General features: G+C 41.2%; 1 protein-coding gene across 5 annotated transcripts in view; it reads left to right on the forward strand.

Annotated features, from left to right (window-relative positions):
- SHISAL1 (shisa like 1) overlaps positions 1 to 22,697 on the forward strand; it is a 79,462-nt gene that overhangs the window by 48,968 nt on the left and 7,797 nt on the right. For 4 of the 5 annotated variants that reach the window (XM_085568908.1, XM_021535513.4, XM_085568907.1 and 1 more), the window contains exon 5: positions 18,760 to 22,359. In XM_085568908.1, the coding sequence (XP_085425034.1) occupies position 18,760 (1 nt within the window). In that variant the 3' untranslated portion in view covers positions 18,761 to 22,359. Of the gene's footprint in view, positions 1 to 18,759; positions 22,360 to 22,697 lie in introns of those variants that run through there. The other variant, XR_002465836.3, reaches the window with a different exon arrangement.

The following is a 22,697-nucleotide window of genomic DNA, read 5'->3' on the forward strand; positions in this document are numbered from 1 at the left end:
ACATTCTCAAACTACGTCAGGGAAGGTTTAGGTTGGATATCAGGAAAGCATTTTTCACTGAAAGAATAATAAAATACTGGAATTATCTTCCTAGGGAGGTGGTGGAATGACCATCTCTGGATATGTTTAAAAAAAGACTGGACTTGGCACTTGTTGTCTAGTTGTGGTGTGAGGGCATAGGTTGGACTTGATGATCTTAGAGGTCTCTTCCAACCTCATTATTCTGTGAACCATCCTTATGATGTTTAAGCATTTGTCACAGTGGATCACTTTGTTGTTTACTTGAGACAAAGAGAACCATGTATAGCCATACTATTATTAGAAGTAAAGAGGTCTGGAATCCATTAGGCAAGCTGCTGGCTGCTCTTGCAGCGTTGTGCCAGGATAGGAAGGAAAATCATTCATCTCAGCAGCATCCAACCCCATTTGCACTAATGTAACATGGGGATTTTACAGCCCAACTAATGCTGATTTCTTCTTCAGTATGAAACCCACCTGGGGGCTGCCCAGGGCCTGTGTGGGCTGAAGGTCAGGGTGGATGCAGCTTCTGCAAGCCCAGCGTGGCACAGCCCGCAGTGACTGAGCTCCCACAGCTCACACATCTCGTGGTGATCCTCCAGGGCACGAGCTGGGCCCTTCCCCACTCCCTGGCCCCATGGAGAACCTGCAGCCTGGTGACCTGAGCAAGCTTTTGCAGCTGGAGATGGATCCGCGACAAGCAGCGGGCAAATTGTTTCTACTGCTCAGCAAAGTAAAAGCCAGGGAGGCGATAAAATGGAATATTGCCAGCTGGGGAATCGAAATCCTGACTGCTGAAACAACTTGTTCTCACAACTGTGGGAATATTGTTAATTAATAGTAATTAAAATAGACTAAAGAGGAAGATCATGTTAAGATGTGTGAACCAGGGCAGCCTGGCAGAATTCCTCCAGGTCCTCCATGGCTGTGTTGTGTTCGGGATGTGAGAGGGAGACCTGATCCCTCAGCTCCTCCTCACCTCCATCAAGGATGCAAATCACAGGGAATAAATACTGTCCTGAAGTGCAACATTTGCTTCTGTGTTCTGTGCCTTTCTGCAGGGCAGCAGGCAGAGGCAGTGTCTGTGATCACACACGTGCTCCCTGGCTCTGTTTCAGAAACCTGCTGCTTGGCTAGAATCAGGAAAGGAGCAGCCCAGCAGGGTTAGCCCCTGTTATTTCCTCCCCACAGCTGGAATGGATTAGGCAAAGGGAAGTCTATTTTGCTTCCTCTTATTAAAGGCTAGAATCTGCTTTTGCTGTGAATCTCTGAGGCACTTTGTCTTTCAGACAACAAATGGAATTGTTTCTAGCCTGCTGCTATTCACCTGCTACTTGACACCTCTTCAGATGACTACCAAAGCACCAGAGAGAAAACAACCCATAAAAATACTGTCAGGGTTTAGGAGCCAGCAGGTAACTGAGCATGTCCTCCACAACGGCACAAAAACCACATGAATATTTTGCTGGTGTGAAAGAATTTGCTTTGGTAGCAGGTTTTGAAGCAGGATGCAGTGTTTCCTTCTGCAACTTGTAGGAGCTGCAGCCTTGCCTGTGTCAGGGGCCATTAGTGCTGCAGTGGCTCACTGGGCACACAAAATCATCTTTGTGGTGACAGAGGAGTTTGTGCAGAGGCTGCTCTTGGTACAAGTTATTTACAGTAAACAAGGGGGGGGAAAAAGCTGCCTCCTTCCATTTTAGGTAAGAGCTCAACTTCACATTTGCAGAATTACTTCACTGAACAGGAACAGGATGATGCTGTTTTAAAGATGCAAAATTTTGCATCACAGGGCCAAGCATAGTTTTGATTTAGAGCCCCTACCTAGACTTCTGTGCTAGACTAAATATAGCAAGTCAGAGCATAAGTACTTAGTTTTTTTCAAAAAGATAGAAAAATAATTTAATATTTATACTGTGCTTTTTTTGAAAGAACTGCTTGGGTATTGCCATCATCTGGAAAATCTGTTTGGTTACAAAGATTAGGTAAGTGTGTAAGGCTTTATCTACCATTATCTGTGGGCCTCCAATGCCTTTGTAATATATTGGGTTAGAATAACAGATAATGCTGAATGTATTTTCCTCTAAATATTCTTACCTTGCTTGCTGGGAACTGCATAACTGTAAAAATAGAAATTAGCTCTACCCCAGCCCAAACCAGCACATCAGGGCAGGAAACCAACAGCACAAACACACAGTGGGCTTGCAACTAAACACCTCAAAATCTGCAGTGCTCTGAGTCCTGTTTGCTTTCCTCAATACAACATGCAAAAAAAATGGGAGATTTTGGTTCTGTATCATTTGCATTTAAATAATTCAAGTTACTGAGTGGCTGCTTCCCTTCTTCCTTGTGTTTAGAAGTTCACTGTTAGCATGTGAAGTTAAGCCAATACGCAAGGTTTTTATCCAGTTCAATCTAAGTCTTTGTGTACCTAGATATACACAAACTGCAACTTTTGTTGATACATATGCAACACACATTGTTCATTTCATGCCATAGTCTCCTTTTCCTCTGGCTCCATAAATTATAGACCCCATATTGATTTCTCTACATTCTTTACTTCAGATTCATGGCATATGAGCTGATTGATATTCCCTATTTCGGCTGTTTCTCAGCCTTTTCATTGATTTGGGACTGTTGCATTCATCAGCTTCAAGGAAATCTTTCTTTTAAAGGGACTGTACAGTTGAAGCAGTTTAACTTAAATATGATAATGAATTGTGAGAAAACAGTAATTAGTAACTCACTCAAAAGTGAGTGGTTAAAAGGTTATCTGAGTACTATTGCTGAATGAACTCTTCATGCTGAGAAAAAAATCTAGTCAAACTACTGGAAACCAGATCTGAACATCTTCCATATTTACATTTTCTCATCAATTCTGGATAGAATTTTTTGCAGTGAGATAATTACCTCATCCCCATGATACAGATACGGAATGACACTACTGAAGTAGCAGATAGCAGAATACAATATATGTGAATTCAGAACACTCCAGTTAAGCCCACAATTACACTGCATAATGTCACAACACTGTAGCACCACACAGGAAGGATTTTGACATTCCAAACTGTATCAACCCATTCCATCTCCTCTGTCACAGGAGAAACCAGCAAAATTTAAAAGACTCTGTAAATATCTTGGTAGTTACAGAAGTCATACCCTTGGCATCCTCTTAGGTGCCAGATGCTCAATAGTAATTGAGTAATGTTTCACACATTTTAAAAATGCACAGAAAAATAAAATAACATCCTCACTTGGGTTCTGAATAGGACAGAGAAACTTTAGCATCAGCCAAAGTTATTTCCAGGAGTAGAAACAATAAGAAGGGAGGTGTTGAGGAGCTGGAGTTAATGATTTAAACAGACAATCCTTACTTTATGCAAAGTGGCAAGAGGATTTCTAAGTAGGAGATTTAGTGTAATTCATTGTTCTGAACTGACAGAAAGCATTTTTCAAACCAAAAAAAAAAAAAAATACAGACAGGCTTCAGTAGTTTATGCTGCAGAGAACTACTTAAAATACCTGCAGAACGACTGTCTATGTACATTTGGTGCTTTTAATAGAAGTGAGAAGGAAGAAGAACAAACAAGGTAAGAGCCTCTGAAGTAAGATGCCACTTCTTTCACCTTGGAAAAGGAACTCTCAATGTATATTATGGATGTCAAAAAACAAGTAACTCCCTAAACTCAAGGAGTACTGAAGATCCTGTGCTGACCTATTTATTATTTTCAGAGTTATTATTAAGCAAAAAGCCCTATGTAATAAATAATCCTTCTATGGGGTAGCAGAAGATCTTTTAAGTAAGCTAAAATTTCTGTGTGAAATGATGGCATGTTATGGGATACCAGACATTAATAGAATAATCAGAAACTTGCATGATAATGTTGAAGGCAGGACCGTAAATGGTAACAATGTCAGACACTTATTTTCAGTGAGAGCTGAGGAATCTACCACATCCTTACTTTCATTGTCCCTGTCCCCTGATGAGATCATGATGAAAACAACCACAATAGTAATTTCATCAGAGAAGTGCTAAAACACTTCTGTCTGTATGACCTTGATTTTATAATGACGTTTCACTGGACTGTTCAAGAAAAGAACTTAAAAGAAAAGAAGCAGAAATTAGACACATATCTTCATTATCAGCAAGATATCAGATATATCTTGTCTGTTTAAGTCTCAAAAGCAAAATAGATCAAGAAGCATTGAAATATGTGTCATTATACTCTTCACTGAGACATGAGAGAACACTGATGTCAATCAGCAAAAAAATTTCAGGCACTTGAAAGCTTTTGGGGAAGTTACATGATCAACATTGTCATAAATAAATATGCATAGACACCTATTATTCACTGCAGGAAAAAGAAACACCTCTGAGAAGAGTTTGAAATCCACATAGAAAGTTTCTTAGAAATTCAGAATACTGAGGAGATTAAAACCAGCTGAAGACATGAAATGGCAGGAATATGACATGTCACTGGAACACACTTAGGAACACTGCTAATTTCAGTCCCACCTCAGGGGACAACATGATCCCAACACAGAACAAGTGAGGCACATCTCTTCAAACAATTTTGAGACAAGTTGAATCAGCACAACACTACAGAGCAGCAGCAGAGGAATGATTGGCTGGAACTTGGCACCCATCATAATATACAGGAAGGTGAAAAAGGTGTGTAAATGTGATTATGTGTGGAAATAAGCTACCTCACTTCACTTGCCAATAGGGTTATCTGTTTCCTGGTGTTTCTGTATAGTGGGAGCCTTTACTTAGGCTCCAGACAGCCTCAGAGGTGGAATGGCTGGGGGGAGAGAGCTATTGACTGTAAATGTTAAAGGCAGAGATGGAAAGGTGTTTGCACAGCAGTTCACAGGAGAAAAATGACTGTGGGGCTCAAATCTGGAAGGGAGCAAGCTCCACCCACAATTTTCCTTCCTGAAGAACTGATGCTGGGGTACATCAGAGTTGTCCTATTTACAGGAATTGTGTGTATTAGGGAGCTGATCACATCCCTGAGCTGAGCACACACCACACAGGCTGCCTCCTGTCTGCTGGAAATCACTGCTGGCTCTCACATGGAAAAGGGGCTGCAGTGAGCATCATCAGGAATTACAGTGAATTAATTAAACAGTCATTAACTATATTCTGCATTGATTAGCGGTACAGATCTTAGTCACTCATGCAGAGGGGGGAGGAAAAGTAATTTTCTGTTGCATTCACAGTCTTTGGAAAGTGGTGAGTCACAGGGAGCTGCTGAAGCCAGCACCTGTTACCTGCTCATCCCCAGCACAGCTTCACCAAAAACATTCTGAAGAAACTGTGACTGGAAGGCAGCCAGAGATCAGCCTTTCACTCACCAAAAACCTCCCAAACTTCTCTCAAGCTGCTGAAGTTAATGGCAGCCAGAAGAACACCTGCCTGATTTGCATTTTAAAGAAAATTACATGATGGACTGAGACTTGACTCAATTTATTTTTTTAAATATTCACCGAAACCTCTTAGAGCATAACAAAAATAGGCATCCCAATTAAAAAGAGTCCAAGTGTTTGCATGAACAAGAAAAAGAAGACAAAAATGGGGATGCATTTTTGTGGGTGTGTTAAAAATATTACCCTAATTGAGGTGTTATTAAAAAAAAAAAAAAAAGAAAAAAAAAAGGAAAAAAAAATGGTTGGTTCAGCCTCAGGTTGACTCTTCCTGTCTTTTCCTTAGCAATACATAAAGCAAAAGTAGAAATAACTGAAGCAGTCCAACAATCATACTTAGATGCAAGGGGCAGGTTTTGAAGGAGTGAGAGACAAGTTAGATAATAGGAAAAAACCATCTTGTTAAGCATTAATGTGGTGAGGAATAATCCTGTCCTCCCATTCCAAGTCCTCATCTTCCAGTGTTTGTTACACTAATAAATTTTACCTGTGAGTGCCACAGCTGCCTCAGTTAATTTTCCCCCCTTTATTCTAATTAATAAACATCTGGAATGTTTAAAAAATAGTAAAAATGGGCTAGGGGATTGTCTGGCTTTATCTTTCTCAGAGGCTGCTGGCTGTAGCTGGAGTTAGTGCTGTCACTGCAGGAATCTGTGAGTCCTTAGCAGATTGTGATGTGTTTGTCCACACAGTGCTTGGGTGAGTCAGTCAGCTCCTGGTGCTTCCATTTAACAGAGGAAATTGAGAATTATCTGGGTACTGAGGGCCACACTGAAAATATTTGGCAATTCTGCCATTGTTCTAATGTGTGTAAAAATTTGTAATGCTTTGGGGAGCAAACCCAGTACAGCTCCCTCTCCAGTGCTCTGTTGCAGATAGAGAATATCCTAGAACGATTTGAAATACCCAGTGATACAACAGGTAACTCCCCACCATCAGTTCCCCACGCAATTGGATGGCTAAACAAGCAAACTTGAAATTCTGTAGCTCACGGAGAGGAGATGCCAATTAGAAGTACAGAAGTGTTGTCTCACAAACAGTGTGAGATTGCTAGAGGGAAACACCACCTTCCCCAGAGCCTGCAGCAGGAAAAACCCAAATGACAGATGGGAAAACATTCAGGAAGAGCTACAGAACTTATCTGACTTCTGGGAAGTTTGTCAGACTAAGAAGTTTAATAAGCTTGAGGCTAAAAGAACATTAAAAGGCAATTTGAGCTCGGTCTGTAAATTCTTCACGGCCAGGAGATTTCAGAGAGCAGAGGACTGTACAAAGACAGAAAAATATCCAATACCTGGAAGATCTAATTATACAAATCTTTACTGGTGATAAAGAGCAGGATTAAACTCAATTTAGCTATCTAAAAGTCTTTATCTACTAGTTATCCTCACTAACACATTGAAAGAGGCATTTCCAGAGGGTTATTCATTCCACCTATCTTAAGATGGATGAAATTGCTTGGAATTCTGGCTTGATTAATTTTTTTGACATTATGGTGGAAGATGAGTTTATAGAAGTCGTTTATCCAGCTGAAATTTGCCAGTGGGATTCATCTCCTCCAAATGTGCATTTCTTTTAACGTTGGCAGTTGATCAAGGAAATGTCTTGAGCTGCAGCAGAACACCCATTACTTGTGATTTCAAAATTGGCAAGGGAGCTTGTGGAACATAAGAAACAGTGGGAAGAATGGGGAGCTAGGTCTGCACATCTGGCCAAATTGAGGACCCTAAAAGAACAAAACCCTTCCAAAATCTCATTTATCTGGAGAATGGGTGAGGCTGCACTCCCAGAAGATTCACACCAACATCAGTTTTCTTAGAATCATTAGGCTGGAAAAGACCCTTAAGGTCATTGAGTCCAACCATTCCACCAGCACTGTCAACCCACATCCCCAAGTGCCACATCCACACAGCTTTGAAACCCCTCCATGAAGGGATGGAGACTTCACCACTGCCCTGGACGGCCTCTGCCAGTGCTTGACAGCTCTTTCAGTGAAGAAATTTCTCCTAATGTCCAACCTAAACCTCCCCTGATGCCACTTGAGGCTGCTTCTTCTTATCCTGGGAGAAGAAATGGAACCCCACCTGTTTTCAGTCATAGTGTTAAAGAGCAACAAGGTCCCCCAGGGCCTTTCCCAGCTTTCCAGCCCCTCTGCCCAGCCTGGAGCTGCAGGGGGGTTGGCATGACCCAAGCATCACATTTTCCCAGCATGGCAAGCTCATCATGCTCACTGAACAGTCAGAAAACACAAACCAACAGCTGCACATCAAAGCCCACTGGATGCTTTTCTCCAGTTGCATCACCCTCTGTCATTCAGGACTGCAGGGGACAAATGTGGCCCTTCTTCCTTCCCTACCTCTTCCAATAAATGCCTGATTGTGCAGCTGCTGCATAATAGCTGCTGATGCCAGTGGGACTGTGCAGGGATTGCATAATCACTCCAGAGAATGGGAATCTCTGGGCAAAGCCTCATCCCAGCACCACCTGCCCAGTCCTTCCTCATCTCTCAGGTTCTGTGGGCTCAGAGAACCTCTTTTCACTAAAGAGATGAAAATTATTTTTGCATGTAACAGGCTCCCAACTTTTCATGTGGAAGTGCTGTGAGATTAAAGTGGACATGAGAGCAGCCAGCAATGGGCTCTGTTCCAGTGTATGCATGTAAAAGCTGCTGTGGAATTAACCCTCCTGAATTCTTACAGCCTTTCTGCTTCTCCTCTAATGTTAAGGTGCACATATGGTAGCTACAGCTATCACTGGTTAGCTCTAAAAGTTTAAATTTCTGTCATTAAAAAATGAGCGTACAATAGATCCACAATATGAAATGTGCACAGAAGAGGGGGGAAAAAAAAGGGGGGGGGGGCATATAATAAAAAGTAACCTAGAACAAAAGGAGAATAAACCACCAGCTGGCAGTCATAATTGTACACAACAAAAAATTGCCATGCTTTGTAAATTATCATTCAAACCACGCCATACCAAGTGGAATTCCTCAGTCCTGTGACACACACTAAGCACTGTTTTCTTTCTCTGTGACTCAAGAAATCTGCAGGGATCATAGCCAGCCACTGATGAGAAAGTTCCTGCTGCAGCCAAAGGACATTTGATGCCCCAGCACACCCATATCTAGATGCAGCTGCAAGACAATTTAAAAATAATAAACCAGTCACAGTTCCAGTGCTGGTGTCAAAACATGCTTCTGTGTAAAACCAGCCATACAGCTCAGATAACCATAGAAGAAAAATTGTTTTCTTGCCTTTCACACTCTGCTAAAATTGCCTGGGGTCCTTGGTCTCTTCTCTTTCCACATCACAGCACACCTCAATTTCTCCTATCGCTTTTTTACATGGGAAAGGCGGGGAGGAAAGAGGGAAGAAGCATTTCTGCATAAAATTGCCTCTCTAACATCACTTCCAGTGTGTAGGGCTGTAAGCAATGATGGTGTGGGTGTTGCCCTTCTGCTCCTAACTCCAAAGAAACGAAGTTAAAAGTTATTGCTTGGATGATTATGTGCAAGGAAACATATCCTAGATCTACAACAGGAAGCCAAAAAGGAACCAAATTAAATTTCACAGGCTTTACTGCTAATGATTTGAGCTGATGATACATTTGTTAATGTTAAAAAGCAGGTCTGTGTTGTTCTTTGAAGTATCTTCAGAAACTTATTTTAAAGTAAATAATTTAAATTTTCCTGGTGCTAGAAAAGCCACACAAATTCAGTTGTGAAAAGAAAAATATACACAGAAAGAACAGTTGCAGGAAACACAACTGGTTTAATCCTACAATGAAAGCTCTCAACACAGCAATTACTACATATTTTCTCTTGAGCTGTGACTCAGAAGACTAGCCCCCTTAACACTGAAAAGTGAGAGCAGAAAATAAAGCTCTTGGCACAAGTAATAACTATTTCAAAAAATACTTTTTTCTCACATGTCATTAATAGGCATTTTATTTCCAGAAATGACAGAATCTCCTGCATTGTACGGAAGTAAATAAAAAAAGCTAATTTAACTTGGACTAAATATGCAGCTCTGGGCTAAACCACAGGTTTGGTGCTCAAAACTCAAGTGCTGAAACAGATTCCTCCCTCCTAAATAGATGGTTGTGCAGCTGGAGCAATTTGAGCCTCTGGCAAAGGCAGAGGGAAACAGCACATGCATCTTGTCTCAGAAGATTTTTCATGCTCAGGAGAAATGGAAATGGAAGAAAGAAAGGAGGGGCAGCTGCCTGAGCCAAATGAAGTGCAGAGGAGCAATTCCAGCAGCCACAGGGGCTCCCTGGCTGTTGGAGGCCAGCACAGGAATTGGGCACCTTCCTCCTCCTCCCCTGCTCTGCCTCCTGTCCCTGCAGCACCCACCCTCCCAGCAGAGGATTTCTTGGTGATCCAGCTGGGATCCAGTTCAAGCAATATTCTCATTTAATCTACTTTCTAAACCAGCACTGCCACATTCTTTCAAACAGAATCTGGACAAACTCTTGTCCTGCATTAACAAAAGTCCTCTGAAATCTCAGTGGCTTTCAGTTTTCTTGGCTTCTGTGAGCCTCAGAAGAAGTCAGCTCCTCAAAGCTCTGCAAATGGTACCAGAATATTCCAATCTAATGTTTGGCTGACCCCTTTTCCCTTGCAGCATGTTTCAGCAGTTCAATTTCCATGCAAGTGGTTGGGTTTTAGCCTCAGCTGGACATCAGGACATGCTAGGCAGCAATTTTAAGAGACTGAATTTTGCTGATGGCAAGATGTTAGGGCAAAAAGAGCAGGATATTCACCTGATGTAGGCTGGCCTGAACTGTCATTTAGCTCAGTAGATTATTCTTGAATTTTACGCAGAAACAAAGCTACACCTATATAAAAAATGTCAGAGATTATATACAGGGACTGTGGGCCAGATAAATATATACATAAATAAACACATGCATTCCTTACATCTGGCCACATTTCTCCTTTACTCACTAATGTTTCTGTTCAATTAATGCAAAGGTACAAACCACATTGTTCTGTATAACTGAATTGCATTTACCCTTAGCTGTAACTTGCAAAACCTGTTGCAAAACTTAGAATTAACCATCCCCATAAGTAAAGATACTGTGAATTATACTGAGTATAGCTTGCACAGACAGCCTTTTAAATTGTCTTTCATTTATAAAATAAATAGATTAAAAATTTTAAAAGTTACCAGACTTCTCTATAAGTGCTCTTCTTTCTGAATCAAGCAATACCGGTAAACCAAAGTTTTAATGTTTGTAGGTTTTTAAAAATCCCTGTCAGTATTTTCAGTGCATCAGGAGACTGTAAGCAGAGAAAAGCAGTGTCCTAATAAGCCATATCATAAATCACATGCCAAGTTTTACTGCCTTTTTTTTTTTTAAACCTCACTTTCAATTTCTAGAGGATCTGTTAAATTCAAATTGTCAGCACAAAAGGAGGCTTTTTTCTCTTATCATGTACCTGAATTTCAACACACAAGGGCACACTCTTGTAAAGCCTCCTGTACTTTCCACTGTGCTCTCCTGGATCTAAGAAGAATGGTTTGGCACTCCTGTACAAGAGCTCAGCACACATGGAGAATATTTGAGTGTCTGAGGGATATCAGAGCCACTCTCTAGGAACAGATTTTGAAAGCTGGTGACATCAGCTTTTGGGAAATTGGGATGAGCTGAAATCAGAGATAGCTCGGTCCTTAGCACTGATGCAGAAATAATTCAAGTTCACAGATTTTTTTTTAAAGAGCTTTTACAGCAGTACCAAGGACAAATTGAGGAGCAAGCCCTGCTCCAGAGATGCCCATCTCTTACCCCACCCACAGGAACACGCAGCATCTCTTGGCATATCATGAGCCTCAGAGATTCACCTTTCCTGCTACTGAGTTTGTGAGACAGCAGGGGGAAAAAAATCCCCCATGCAGATGTGGGATAAGAATCTGCTTCCCTTTCCAGAGGTAGCTGTGTTTGAGGAAATACCACCAGGCCTTGGGTTTTCCATCAGAATATTTCAGGGTGTTTGTTATATGCGTTCATCAAATCTGGTCATGAATAAACTTGAGGGAAGAAGTTTTCTGAGCAGAACACAAAGACTGCAGAAACCCTTCCATTAGTGGTACTGGATTGTAAATCAGAGCTGCACATTTGTATATTTGCATGTGGCAGTGTAGGGTGAAGATGGCATTAAGAGAAATCTGTGCTACTGCTGCACATTTTTATAATTCAGTTTTTGGGGCCAGTGGGGCTGCTCATTTCCTAAGTTAGGTTTGGGACTCTAAGGTTCCTGCACCATCAGTTTCTTTTGGAGCCTGTCTGAGGAGGAATAGAGTAGCTCTGCAGAGTTGCTTTCTATTGATAATAAAGGACCTTGAGGTGACTCTCTAGTAATTACCCCATTTTACCATTCTGATGTCTGCAGTTAGGGTGGGGTTAAACCCATCGGAGTATCTATGCCATTAAATTACACTACACACAGCAGTAAGTCTCCTTTCCAAAGCAACACTCATGGACCTTAAATCAGCAGACAAAAAAATACTCTCGTCTCTAGCAATAGCTCCTCTGTTTTTAAATATCTTCCTTTATGACAGGGGTGCAATTAAAGCTATTTGGTCACTCCAGTTACATTAAAAAGATGTGAAAATGAGCACAGTCTCAAGTGACATAATAAGTCTGGAGTTTCTCACATTATGCCCACATTCAGCTTGGCATTATGGTGCCTTGGGGTCTTGAAAAAACTTGAAAGCAGCTCAAACTGTTTACTTAGCAAAAGCAGGGTTGGGTTTTTGTTTTATCATACAAAGAAATTTTGGTTCAGGTGTATTGGCTGCTTAAGGACTGCCACATATTAGCAAGAAAATTAATCAACCATCAACCAGATGAATTTCAGCCTCAAGCCACACATCTGTTTCGGGCAGTCTGGTAGTGACACAAGGGTTTCATAAATATCTGGAAAATTAGTAAGTCCAACTAATTTTCAGTTTTACATGTAACGGCCATCCACTCTTTTAAGACACTTAGGAAGGCCTGGGGCATTTTGAGTATCTTTCTGAAATAACCTTAAGAGGAGGGAGAAAACATTTCAGATCATGAAGAGTCAGACTGCAGCTCTTCAGTGAGCAAAAACACAGCTTTTCAGTGATCATCTTTCAGTTTATGTGCTCAAACCTTCATCTGTTCCTCCATTCAAAACTTGTAAATCAAACTCTGAATGCTTCATATTTCCATTTAAAATAAAAACAAACCTCAGAAATTCTCCTGGATGTTTTTACTTTCCAGAACAGTGTTCAGGAGTATCAACCAATTCAGGAACTACCAAATGAAAAACACTACTACTAATCAAAAAACACTTGATTTACAGGAGCATAGGATTATTTCAGAAACCATTATTTACAGTAAGTAATATTTATTTATGTTAGCAACCCAACTGGTTTCACATCACTGCTCTTTGCAAGTGAGTATTGCAAAATACGCCATTAGTAAAAAAAATAGAGAAAATCAGATCCTGTGTGGTTTCATTCCTCTCCCACCCAACCCAGCTGATGGGACAAAAGATGTATTTAATTTGTACAATTATAGATATTCCAGAGACTCTACAGGAAACCAGTTCTCCCTCTTAGCTTTGCTCTGCTGGCCAGGCAGCTGTATTAATAACAGAAGTTAAGCCAGCTGCTGTTCTAACAGCCACAGTTCAGGGGAAGGAGCTGGACGAGGCCAGTCTTCGCCTGCTGCAGCTCTCCAGCCTCACTGCAAGTGCCAAACCTCCTCCTGCAAATGGATATTTGTAGGGCAGGCCTTGGATCCCAGCAGATCCTGAGCCTCACGTCCCAAAAGAGCAGTCAGATCTTTGGTAGTGTGACCATAGTGCTCTACCAAAACCAGTTCCTGACTGGTTGCAATTTGTCTTCCAGATTACAGCACTGCCCTAGACACAAGTCCAAACCAGTAAGCCTACCAGTGTTGATAGTAAAAGGGTTTTAAAATCATGGGGATTTAGGGTTAAAAGGAAAATTAAGTTTAGTAGGCCCTGAGAAAAAATAAATACCCTAGGTACATGAATGTTGGAATCTTGGATATTGATGATTCTGAGATTGCAGAAAGTCTCTGTCTGTCAGCCCCACTGCCAAAGCAGAAGCCATAATTGGTCTGTGCTGGTTCCAAGGTTGTTTATTCTGTTTATCTCCAACATGTTCTGCTGCCCTGCCCAGCTCTGTCCTGCAGGGCAGCGTGTGGGGCTCTGCCCTCAGTGGGATGTGACAAACATTAAATACCAGAAACTTCTTGGGCTGGATTTACAATAACGTGCCAATATCTGTCACCTACGTTGGACAGTGTGTCCCCAGCCTGAACCAACAGAAAAATGCCAACACCACAGTGAAATATGGAGGGCATGAAGAAGGAGAAAAAGGACAAGGCACACCCAATTTCCTCTATCTTGTCCTCTTTGAACCCTTTATCTAGAATCCTAAAATTTTACTTTTGCACCCATGCCACACTTAATTATTACTCATATCAAACACTCAGAGCTGGTAATTCATCCTGTGAGATTGAAAACTCTTTTCCATGGACAGAGATCACAGCCAGTGTCTCTGGGGGCTCTGTCCAGGGGGGTTCCTGACCCCCTGCCAGGGTCCCAGGGCAGCCAGGGCAGCCAGAGGGAAGCCCTGGATTCCCACACATGAAGCCCTTGTACCTTGCTAGAACTGCACCTGTATAGCTAGTACATGTTAAATTATATAATTGTTAGATGTGATGATTGTTTAGTAATTAAATATCTCATGATAATAATAGCGATGAGCAATTTAAAAAGCAGACTTACCAGCACTCATAACAAACTATTCAGATGGGAACGTCTTTAAAGCTGCTTCACGAGGTGGTTTTTTACTAGTAATCCATTGTAAACACTCTGGGATGTCTGAGACAGGTGACAGCAATCACCTTTTTAACACATGATACCCTTAGGTGGTAATTAGCTCCCATTACACAGACAAGCGATTCAGCTGGGAGAGAGCAGTGGAAATAAGCACATGCCTGGTTGCCACCTGCATTTCCTAGGTGGAAAGGAGAAGAGCCTGACAGGTGACACTCACACCTTGTGTCCGAGCTCACAGTGTGCTGATGTTAACTCCTTGTAAGCATAATGCAAAGGAAATCTAAATAATCCAAATGTTTTCTTCCCACCTGCAAGGCAACATCATTTAACTCTGATGAATCAGGCATGTATTGCACATTTATTCTATTTAAACCTTAATACCATCCTGAGGTATTTGCTTTCAAACATATTTTGACATTTCTCTCAATTTTTGCAGAATTGTCAGCTACGGTAGGGAGAGTACTTGAGTTGAAATTTCAGGCTGTTTTTCAAGCTGAACATTTCCAGTGCTTGACTTTTGTGTAAACTCTTAAGCACTAGAATTCTATCTTCCCTGAGCCAGTTATTATTTAGAAATATTAGCAAAGGCTGTCAATGATGGTGGTCATTTTTAGCAGTGGCTGTGACAAAATTGATTTGCCACCACTTAAGGTCCTCCTCCCGTCTGAACCTCATGCAGGTGCTGGGATGTCTTTCACAGCTAGACCAGAGGAGAATTTGTGACTCATCAAAAGTGAGATAATTCAGCCTGGGGATTAAAATAGGAGCAAATCCAATGCTCCTTTGTGGCAAGATGGTAACACCCAGGACCACTGCTTAATGCCGAGTTGTTCTCTGTCAGTTCAAAAGATCCTGAACATTCAATCTCTTTGGTATTGAGCCAACCAAAAGTAAATTTTTATTTTTGTTGAACTTTCTTCTGCATTGGAAAAACCTGAATCATTCAGCTATTTTGATGTTCTCCAAAAAAAAAAAAAATTATATATATGAGGAGATCAATCTAAAAAGTCTGAGACTTTCCACTTCTTTCATGCAAACAAGATGGCCAAATTGAGATTGAACAAGCAGCATTCATTCTGGAATTTTGTAACTTTCAAGAATTAGTGTTGGTAACCCAAACAACCTTTCAGTATATATTTTGGATATTATGGTGCATGCTCTGTATAACGTGGCCATAGGAGTCTACAGATGTCAAATGGTGAAATTTATTTCCCTGCTCTTTGGCAGACTCCACAGGCAGAGGGATTAGATTATATTCTATTTCTTTCTGGTTTGAAATATATTTAGACAACTGAATGGCTTTTCATTTAGTGCTTGTCCTTCAATTAATTTCTCATCCTCCCTTTCAATCTGAGGCTTTTATGAAGTCTTGTGCATTGTGCTTTGTCCTCCCTCGTCCTTCCATTTCTGGGCAAGAAGGGCACATTCCTGTTTCCTGTAGCCACCAAGGGCTTCTTGTTGCAGAAAGCTGTTTGTTAGCCTGGCATCCCAGCTCTGCCTGTGACCAGAGAGAACAAAACTTTCCTCCCAGTCCCACTGGGCAGGCTGGAAGGCAGATGCAGATCACAGTGTAGTGCCATTTTATGCCAGAGTCAAACCTGAATAGCTGCAGAGGCTGGTTGCTTTTCTGTGAACTGTGAGCCACAGCTTGTGTAAGTCATGGATGCAGGGTGTGTGTGAGTCCTGAAAGGAATGTGGTGTTTTATGTCAACACCAACTTAACCAGAGGCCTCATAATGAGGAGCTGGCTGCTGCCTTGTCAGGCAGTGAAAAATCACAGTATCACAGAATGATTTGGGTTGGAGCTTATCCAGTTCCACCCCCTGCATGGGCAGGGACACCTTCCACTATCCCAGGCTGCTCCAAGCCCTGTCCAGCCTGGCCTTGGACACTTCCAGGGATGGGGCAGCTGCAGCTGCTCTGGGAAACCTGTGCCAGGGCCTCAGCACCCTCATGGTTATTGTAAATGCAGGTGAACCCAGTGGGAAGAAATGCTGATGTCTGACTCAATTCAGAAGGCTGAATGATTTCTTTATTATAACTATACTATAATACATTAATATACTATTTAAATGAGATACTAAAACTACAAACCTACTTTTTCTAACTACCATATCTACCTCACAACTCGTGACCCTCTCTGAGAGCCCAGCCCCAGGTGGGTTGGATTGGCCATCAGGCTCAAACAATCCTCACCTGAATCCAATCAAGCACTCACCCCAGGGAAACAATTCTCCAAACACATTCCACATGGGAAAAACAAGGAGCAGAAATAGAAATTGTTTTCTCTTTCTTCTCTCTGTCCTCCTCTACGAAAAAATCCTGAGAGAGAGAGAAGAATGTGCTGGCCACACATGGTAAAGAATTTCTTCCCAGTATCTGAAGTTCCCCGCTGCTGATGTGGTTTGTCTTGGTGCTGTTCAGTGAGCAGCAAGGGCAGCCTGGGGTGCTGTACAGTGATAATAACCTCCACCAGGGAAAAGGAGCAACCTGAGCCACCTCCAGAGCACAGGCTGCAGCTCTTTGTGCATTAAAACCCTGCAGAAGTGACCAGAAGTGACAAACACAGGGTTTCTGCTGCCAAGCACGCTGTGTTGTGGGACTGGAATATAACACTTGTTGCACATGGAAATTAGCATTCACCTCTCTGCATCAGGAAAATGCAGGTATTTTAATGGGATCCTGCTACTGCAAAATGGTGTGAGCAGTACCTCTCACTCAACCTTACTGGTCCAGCCCCCAGTCAGTCAATCAATCAATCAATCAATCATCCACCCACTTCATTTTTTGTAGGGGAAGAGGACCTTTTAGCCTAGCAGCTGTTCTGTCAGGCTTTGGTTTCAGGAAGAAGCTGTGGATTTGGCTCAGACTCATCCAGCTTGGAAAATGCAAAGCTACTCAAATCCAAGCTACTCACAGCAGTGGTATTTTAGCTTCTGTGCTGCAGACAAATATTTGTGAACTTTGCTATGGTCTTTGGGTCCAGGAACTCTAGTAACTCTCACTTTGGTGACACTCTTTGATTTTACCTTAACCTGAAGAAGGACCTGGCCAGCAGCAACTTGGGGACAACTCAGGCAGAGGAAAAAAGTAACTGGTCGATAGATCTGACATGTTCAAAATTGCACTCTGTCCTGGGACACACAAATGCCTGCTCTATCTGCTTCATCTCTAAACATTTATTTAAAAGCAAAGATTAAATAAAACAAACTGTATGCTGTCAAACAGTCTAGTGATTTAAATTATGTAGATAGCAGATTAGTAAAGTGTTTCACAGGAGGTGAAGCAGACGTGGCAATCTACAAAAGAGTGAGATGAAACAACTCAAGGTGCTGTGAAGGACAGAGGTGCCTGCAAACCATGATATGTGCTCATAGTCTGCAGTTTTTTTCTCCCCAGGTGTTTTTTTAATTAGTTATAGCTAAGTCTCCTGAGACTCTCTTCTGGATATGAACAACTGATTTTAAACTTCATCTGTGTGCAGCCTTACAAGAGGCAAGTTTGCATATTGTGTTAATATGCATTTCTACCTGTATCAAAAAAGGACAATGACAGAACAAAACTTTTTTTTTTTTTTTTTTTTTTTGTATTTCTAACATGAATAAGGCTGTTTAATTGATTATTAGAAAGGAATTAGCTGGCAGACCTTGGCAGGTCTCATGTGAGTGCGTTTTGGGTGAAGGCTTAAATCCTCAGAGTTGTAAGAAAATCTCTTATTTCTGTCTCGAGGTCCACCCTGGCTGACAGCACTGAAAAATGCCTCAATCTGAATTAAGGTAACACAGTTGTGCTGTGTCTCAGGTGGCTGCATACCCAACCTTGCAGAGCCCAGCATCTTGCACTTGTTACCTGCTTGAGCAAAGAGATGTATTTCTTTAATTTGTTACTATGATTAGTGATCTTAGTCTGCCTCAAAACATTCCCTAGCTGGACCTCTTGTACCCTGCCAGAGTTGTATGTGGATGGATCCCACAGCCAGGTGCACACTCTGCACAAGATTTAAAGCAGCTGTAATGCCCAGAAAGTGCTGCAAGCAAAAAGCTTCGTAATACTTAGAACACTTGTGTAAGGAAAGCACATAAATATATTATTTACCCACGTGTATGTGTGGAAATAGAAGCACATGTTCTCATCATAGGAAAGGAACAGGGGTCAGAGTAGGCAGTCAGGACCAGTTTAATATGAATAGGGAGAAACCAGCTTAGCCTCCCACTCTGGCTGCAGAATCAAACAAAAGAAGGAGAATGCAGCCATCCATAGCACACACAGGTCATACCAGACCACACCTAACTAGGGAAGGTAGAGGCCTCTTAAGACCTCCTCTTTCTTCCTTATGCTTTTTCTTCCTCTTTCTTGCCTCCACAAGCTAAATCTGCAACTGAGAATACTATAGGTTTTTCTTTACAGGAAATACTTTGGTGTTGGGTACTCCTAAAACATTATGGAAACCATTTGTGCTTTATGTCTTCCAGAAAATTATATTGATGTGCCTCAAGATGGGAGAGGTAAGACCAGACTTCAAGGAGCAGCTTTCAAGGAAATGAACTAAATTACAAGAGCTGAAAAAATTATGGATAAGCAGGAGAGAGAAAGACTACTACAAGAGGAAAATTGAGCAAGTCACCTGAAGACAGACACCATTCAAACAACTTCTACAGGCAAATGATATAGAAAGAGTCTCCAGGAGAAAGTAGTCTGTAAGCAATATTTTAATGCTAGACTGACACTATTATCTCTGAAAGGAAGCATCCTATTTGTGAAAATGCTCAGTAGGAAAATTACGTTGCTCTGGCAAATCCACACAAAGGTGGAAAACGACCACAAGACAAACCTTTGGTAGATAACTTTTCTTTGCCTCCCCATCCATCAATTGCCACTTGAGCCTAATCTCAGCCTAAGTGTCAGAATCCTGAATGTGAGTTTTTCCAAAGTTCTCTGGTGAACATTTTGTCACAATAGGGTAGATGCTGGCAATCCACATCACTGTTAACCATACTGTCCTATGCATTGCAAAGGTAAGCAGAGCCCTTTCATTGAGTCAGACTGCAGGGTAACTTTAACCATAATGCACATTTTTAGAGCACTGGCAATGACTCTGCTAAGACGTCCAAGCCCATCTTAAATTCAGGTTCTTGAAGAAGGCAACTTTATTAGGATGCAAAACCATTCCACCCCCATACTCCTTGAAGATGAAAGCAAAACTGAAAAAAACCCAACAAACTATATTTCAAAAGCAATAATACCACTGTCCCTGCTTTCCAAGGCAATAGTCCAATTCCTCAGCCACTGCCTGGCTGCAGAGTTTACCCCACACAAGTCTCAGCAGAATCCCTTTGTAAGCCAAAAAGGCAATGACTTTGCCACAGAGGCATGTGGAGCACTTGATCACTGGGTTGCAATAGATTGACTTAACTTTTCACAGGACAGGGTTATCTTAAAATCATACAGTACCAATTACGTGAGCAAATCCTGTGAAATTCAGTTTTAAGATATTTGCATGGAGAACCTGGCAATGACAAGCAAACAGAGGCGTTCATCTGGAAATCATAACACAAAGCCAGGGTAATGCCAGTTTAATCCTTCATGTCTAATATTTTGTCCTGCAAACTTCAGTAATTTTAAAATAACCTTGCATTTACCCTGTAACCACAACACCTTGTTAATGAATAATCAAGTGTTCCTTTTGTACTTCCTTGGCTGAATGAAGTTCAGTCTTCTGTTGAACTCAGAGGGGACACTCTTCTCACTGATTTAAGTTAGTTCACAGCTAACTCAACATCCTGGAGTCCAGGATGGTACATGACTAAAACCATGGAGTAAACAGTGTTGGAGGACCCAACAAGGCTGGAAACCACAGGAGTGGAAGCCCAGTCTTCAAATAAAGCCCAGTGTGAGTAGAATGCCAGCAAGCACGTGCCCCTTTCCTCTGTAAACCAACTAAACATGCCGGGTATCACTGAGTAAGGGCAGGCAGTGCCTAAAAGAACAAATTCACAGGTGGGAGTGCCACCCTGCAGCCATTAAACTCCATCCTGTCCCAGGACAGCTTGGACAGCCCACTCTCACTCACAGAAGCTCCTGCACACCCCCCAGCTTGTAGAGGGGGAGCTAAGCTCCTAAGGGAGCTGCCACAGTGCACCTGGGGTGTTACACCTCTCTTACACATTAAGAACACTCCAAGGAAAGGAAAGCAAAGCAAAGCAAAGCAAAGTGAGTAGCTGGAGGTGATGCCATCCATGCCAACATCCACACTTCCTCGTTGGCTCCAAGATCTATAACCCCTGCAGACACCCAAAAAAGTATCCACAGTAACCAGTGCACCCTGCAGTAACTTCTTGGTCCTTTCACCTTCTCCCAGCACCTACTTTCATTGTGAGGTGATGACCGCCACAGAGAGCTTTGGAAAGAGCTTATGTTCATAAAGGAATTTGTATTAGATACTGGTTTGTGTGACTTACTGTATTTTGTAAGGGTTTTTTTCCCTTTGGGAATTGTGCGTTATTAATGAGCAGTTTTATGCTTTACTTCTAGTACACGTATACCTTGTAATGGATGTGCTTTTTGTTTGTTTGTTTCCTTTTATTTTATTCTCTATACAGGGCCAGTAAATATAAGGTAGATACTCTCTGGCTGATTTTGCCTACCAATTAATTTATGGATAAATCCATGTCGTAGCTGGTGAACAATTTTTCATCAATTGTGTTGTTATAATCACCTGATAGACTCTCTACTTTAGCAGAATAAAATATTCTGAATAAGACTAATGCTAGTTGGGCCTTAAATTAAAGGGAAATAGTGCACTAGATATTTCCCTACCATCATTTCTATCAGCCCTTCTTCCTTGGTGTTGGGACACTGGAGAGAAGCACTGGCTACAAAACTGCCATCTGAACACCTCAGCCACCTCTGTAGCTGTGCTCTGATAGCTCCCTGTATTTACTTGATCAAAATTATGGTGGGACAGATAAACTGCAATGAATTTTTCAGTTATTTCTGCAGAGAGACTGGTTCAAATGGAATCCTTCTCTAAAATAAATTATCTGGACTAAAATAATTGTATTTTCCTCTATATCCATCCTGATATCTATGGAAAAATAAAGGATCTGAAATTAAGACTTACAAAAGTGCATACATTATACCTCCCATGTGACAATGGCAGCTATCTTAGTGGCTATTAGTGACCTTCCTGCTCCAGAAACCCCTTCCCCTGTCCAAATAATTTCCTCTCTTCTGTTTCACTGAGAACTGTGTCCAACTTCTTAGTAATTGCTGTGTATAACGTAGGACATAAAAAGATGAGTTATAAAGCTTGTGCAGGACTTGGTGTTGTAATTTACCCATCTTTTGTGCCTGGTTATGGATTTTACAAAAAACAGAATGAAAATAATCTGGCCTCTTAATGTATAATTCAGCATATTGTAGCAGCTATTTTAGACACCTGTTTTTTATGGTTTTACTACAGCTGTAATTTCTGTATGATGACTGTCCACTTGAAGAAGCAGTGAAGTTAACACGTCAAAATGATTTTTTAAAGTCAGATCTATTCCACCACCTGTGACTGTGTATGAAAAGTAAAGCAACAAAAACAAAACCTCAACCACTGCTGGGAAGAAACACCTTTTCTCAGCCTCAAAAGTTCTCTTCTGTAAGACAGGCATTTCTTCTAGTCCTCCTTTTACAAAAGTAGTAAATTACTAAGAAGATAATATATATACAGTACAGTAGTCTATTTTGATAGTCAGCAGACTATTTTAGGCTAATTAAGCTAACTAGAAATTCTAGGGTTACAGTGATTTCTCTTTATTGATACATTGACGATAATACTGTTTCCATAACACTTGATGTTTGAAATCAACAGTGTCCAGTGATTTGCTAATCTAGTTTCTGGTCTAATCCTGTCCTCTTTTTTGCAGCATTCTCTGACTTCATATTATGAGTCATGTTGTCTTTCTCAAGTGATTGCCAAGCAAACCAAAAATGTGTTTTACACTGCTATTGCACTGCTCTTGTCTTTATATACAGTAGTTTTTATAAAAATGTCTTTAGGTTTTAATAAATGAGTGTAACGTAAACTAATCTCTGTAATAAAACTTGCTTTAGTGTTTCAAAGGCTGTCTGGAATAGCTGTAGAGATTTGAGCTTCTGAGTATTTCAATAGCTTCAAAATTCAAGGATTCCTTTCCCTGTGCAGGAAATCCCCAGGTACCACAACTGCATGGTCTGTACAAGGGTAAAATGAAGACAGTGTATTTAACCCAAAAAATTGACTTGGAGATGGGGGGAAGAGGCCCTAAGAAGCCAAACCACACAAAAAAAAAAACCAAACCAAACCAAAACAAAAAAAAAACACCAAAAAAACCAAAAACAAACCACTAAGGCTATTGCATTAATCAATACATGTTCCATTTAG

The sequence above is a fragment of the Lonchura striata genome, chromosome 1A, assembly GCF_050655825.1.
Source record: "Lonchura striata isolate lonStrDom1 chromosome 1A, ASM5065582v1, whole genome shotgun sequence".
Lineage (NCBI taxonomy): Eukaryota > Metazoa > Chordata > Aves > Passeriformes > Estrildidae > Lonchura > Lonchura striata.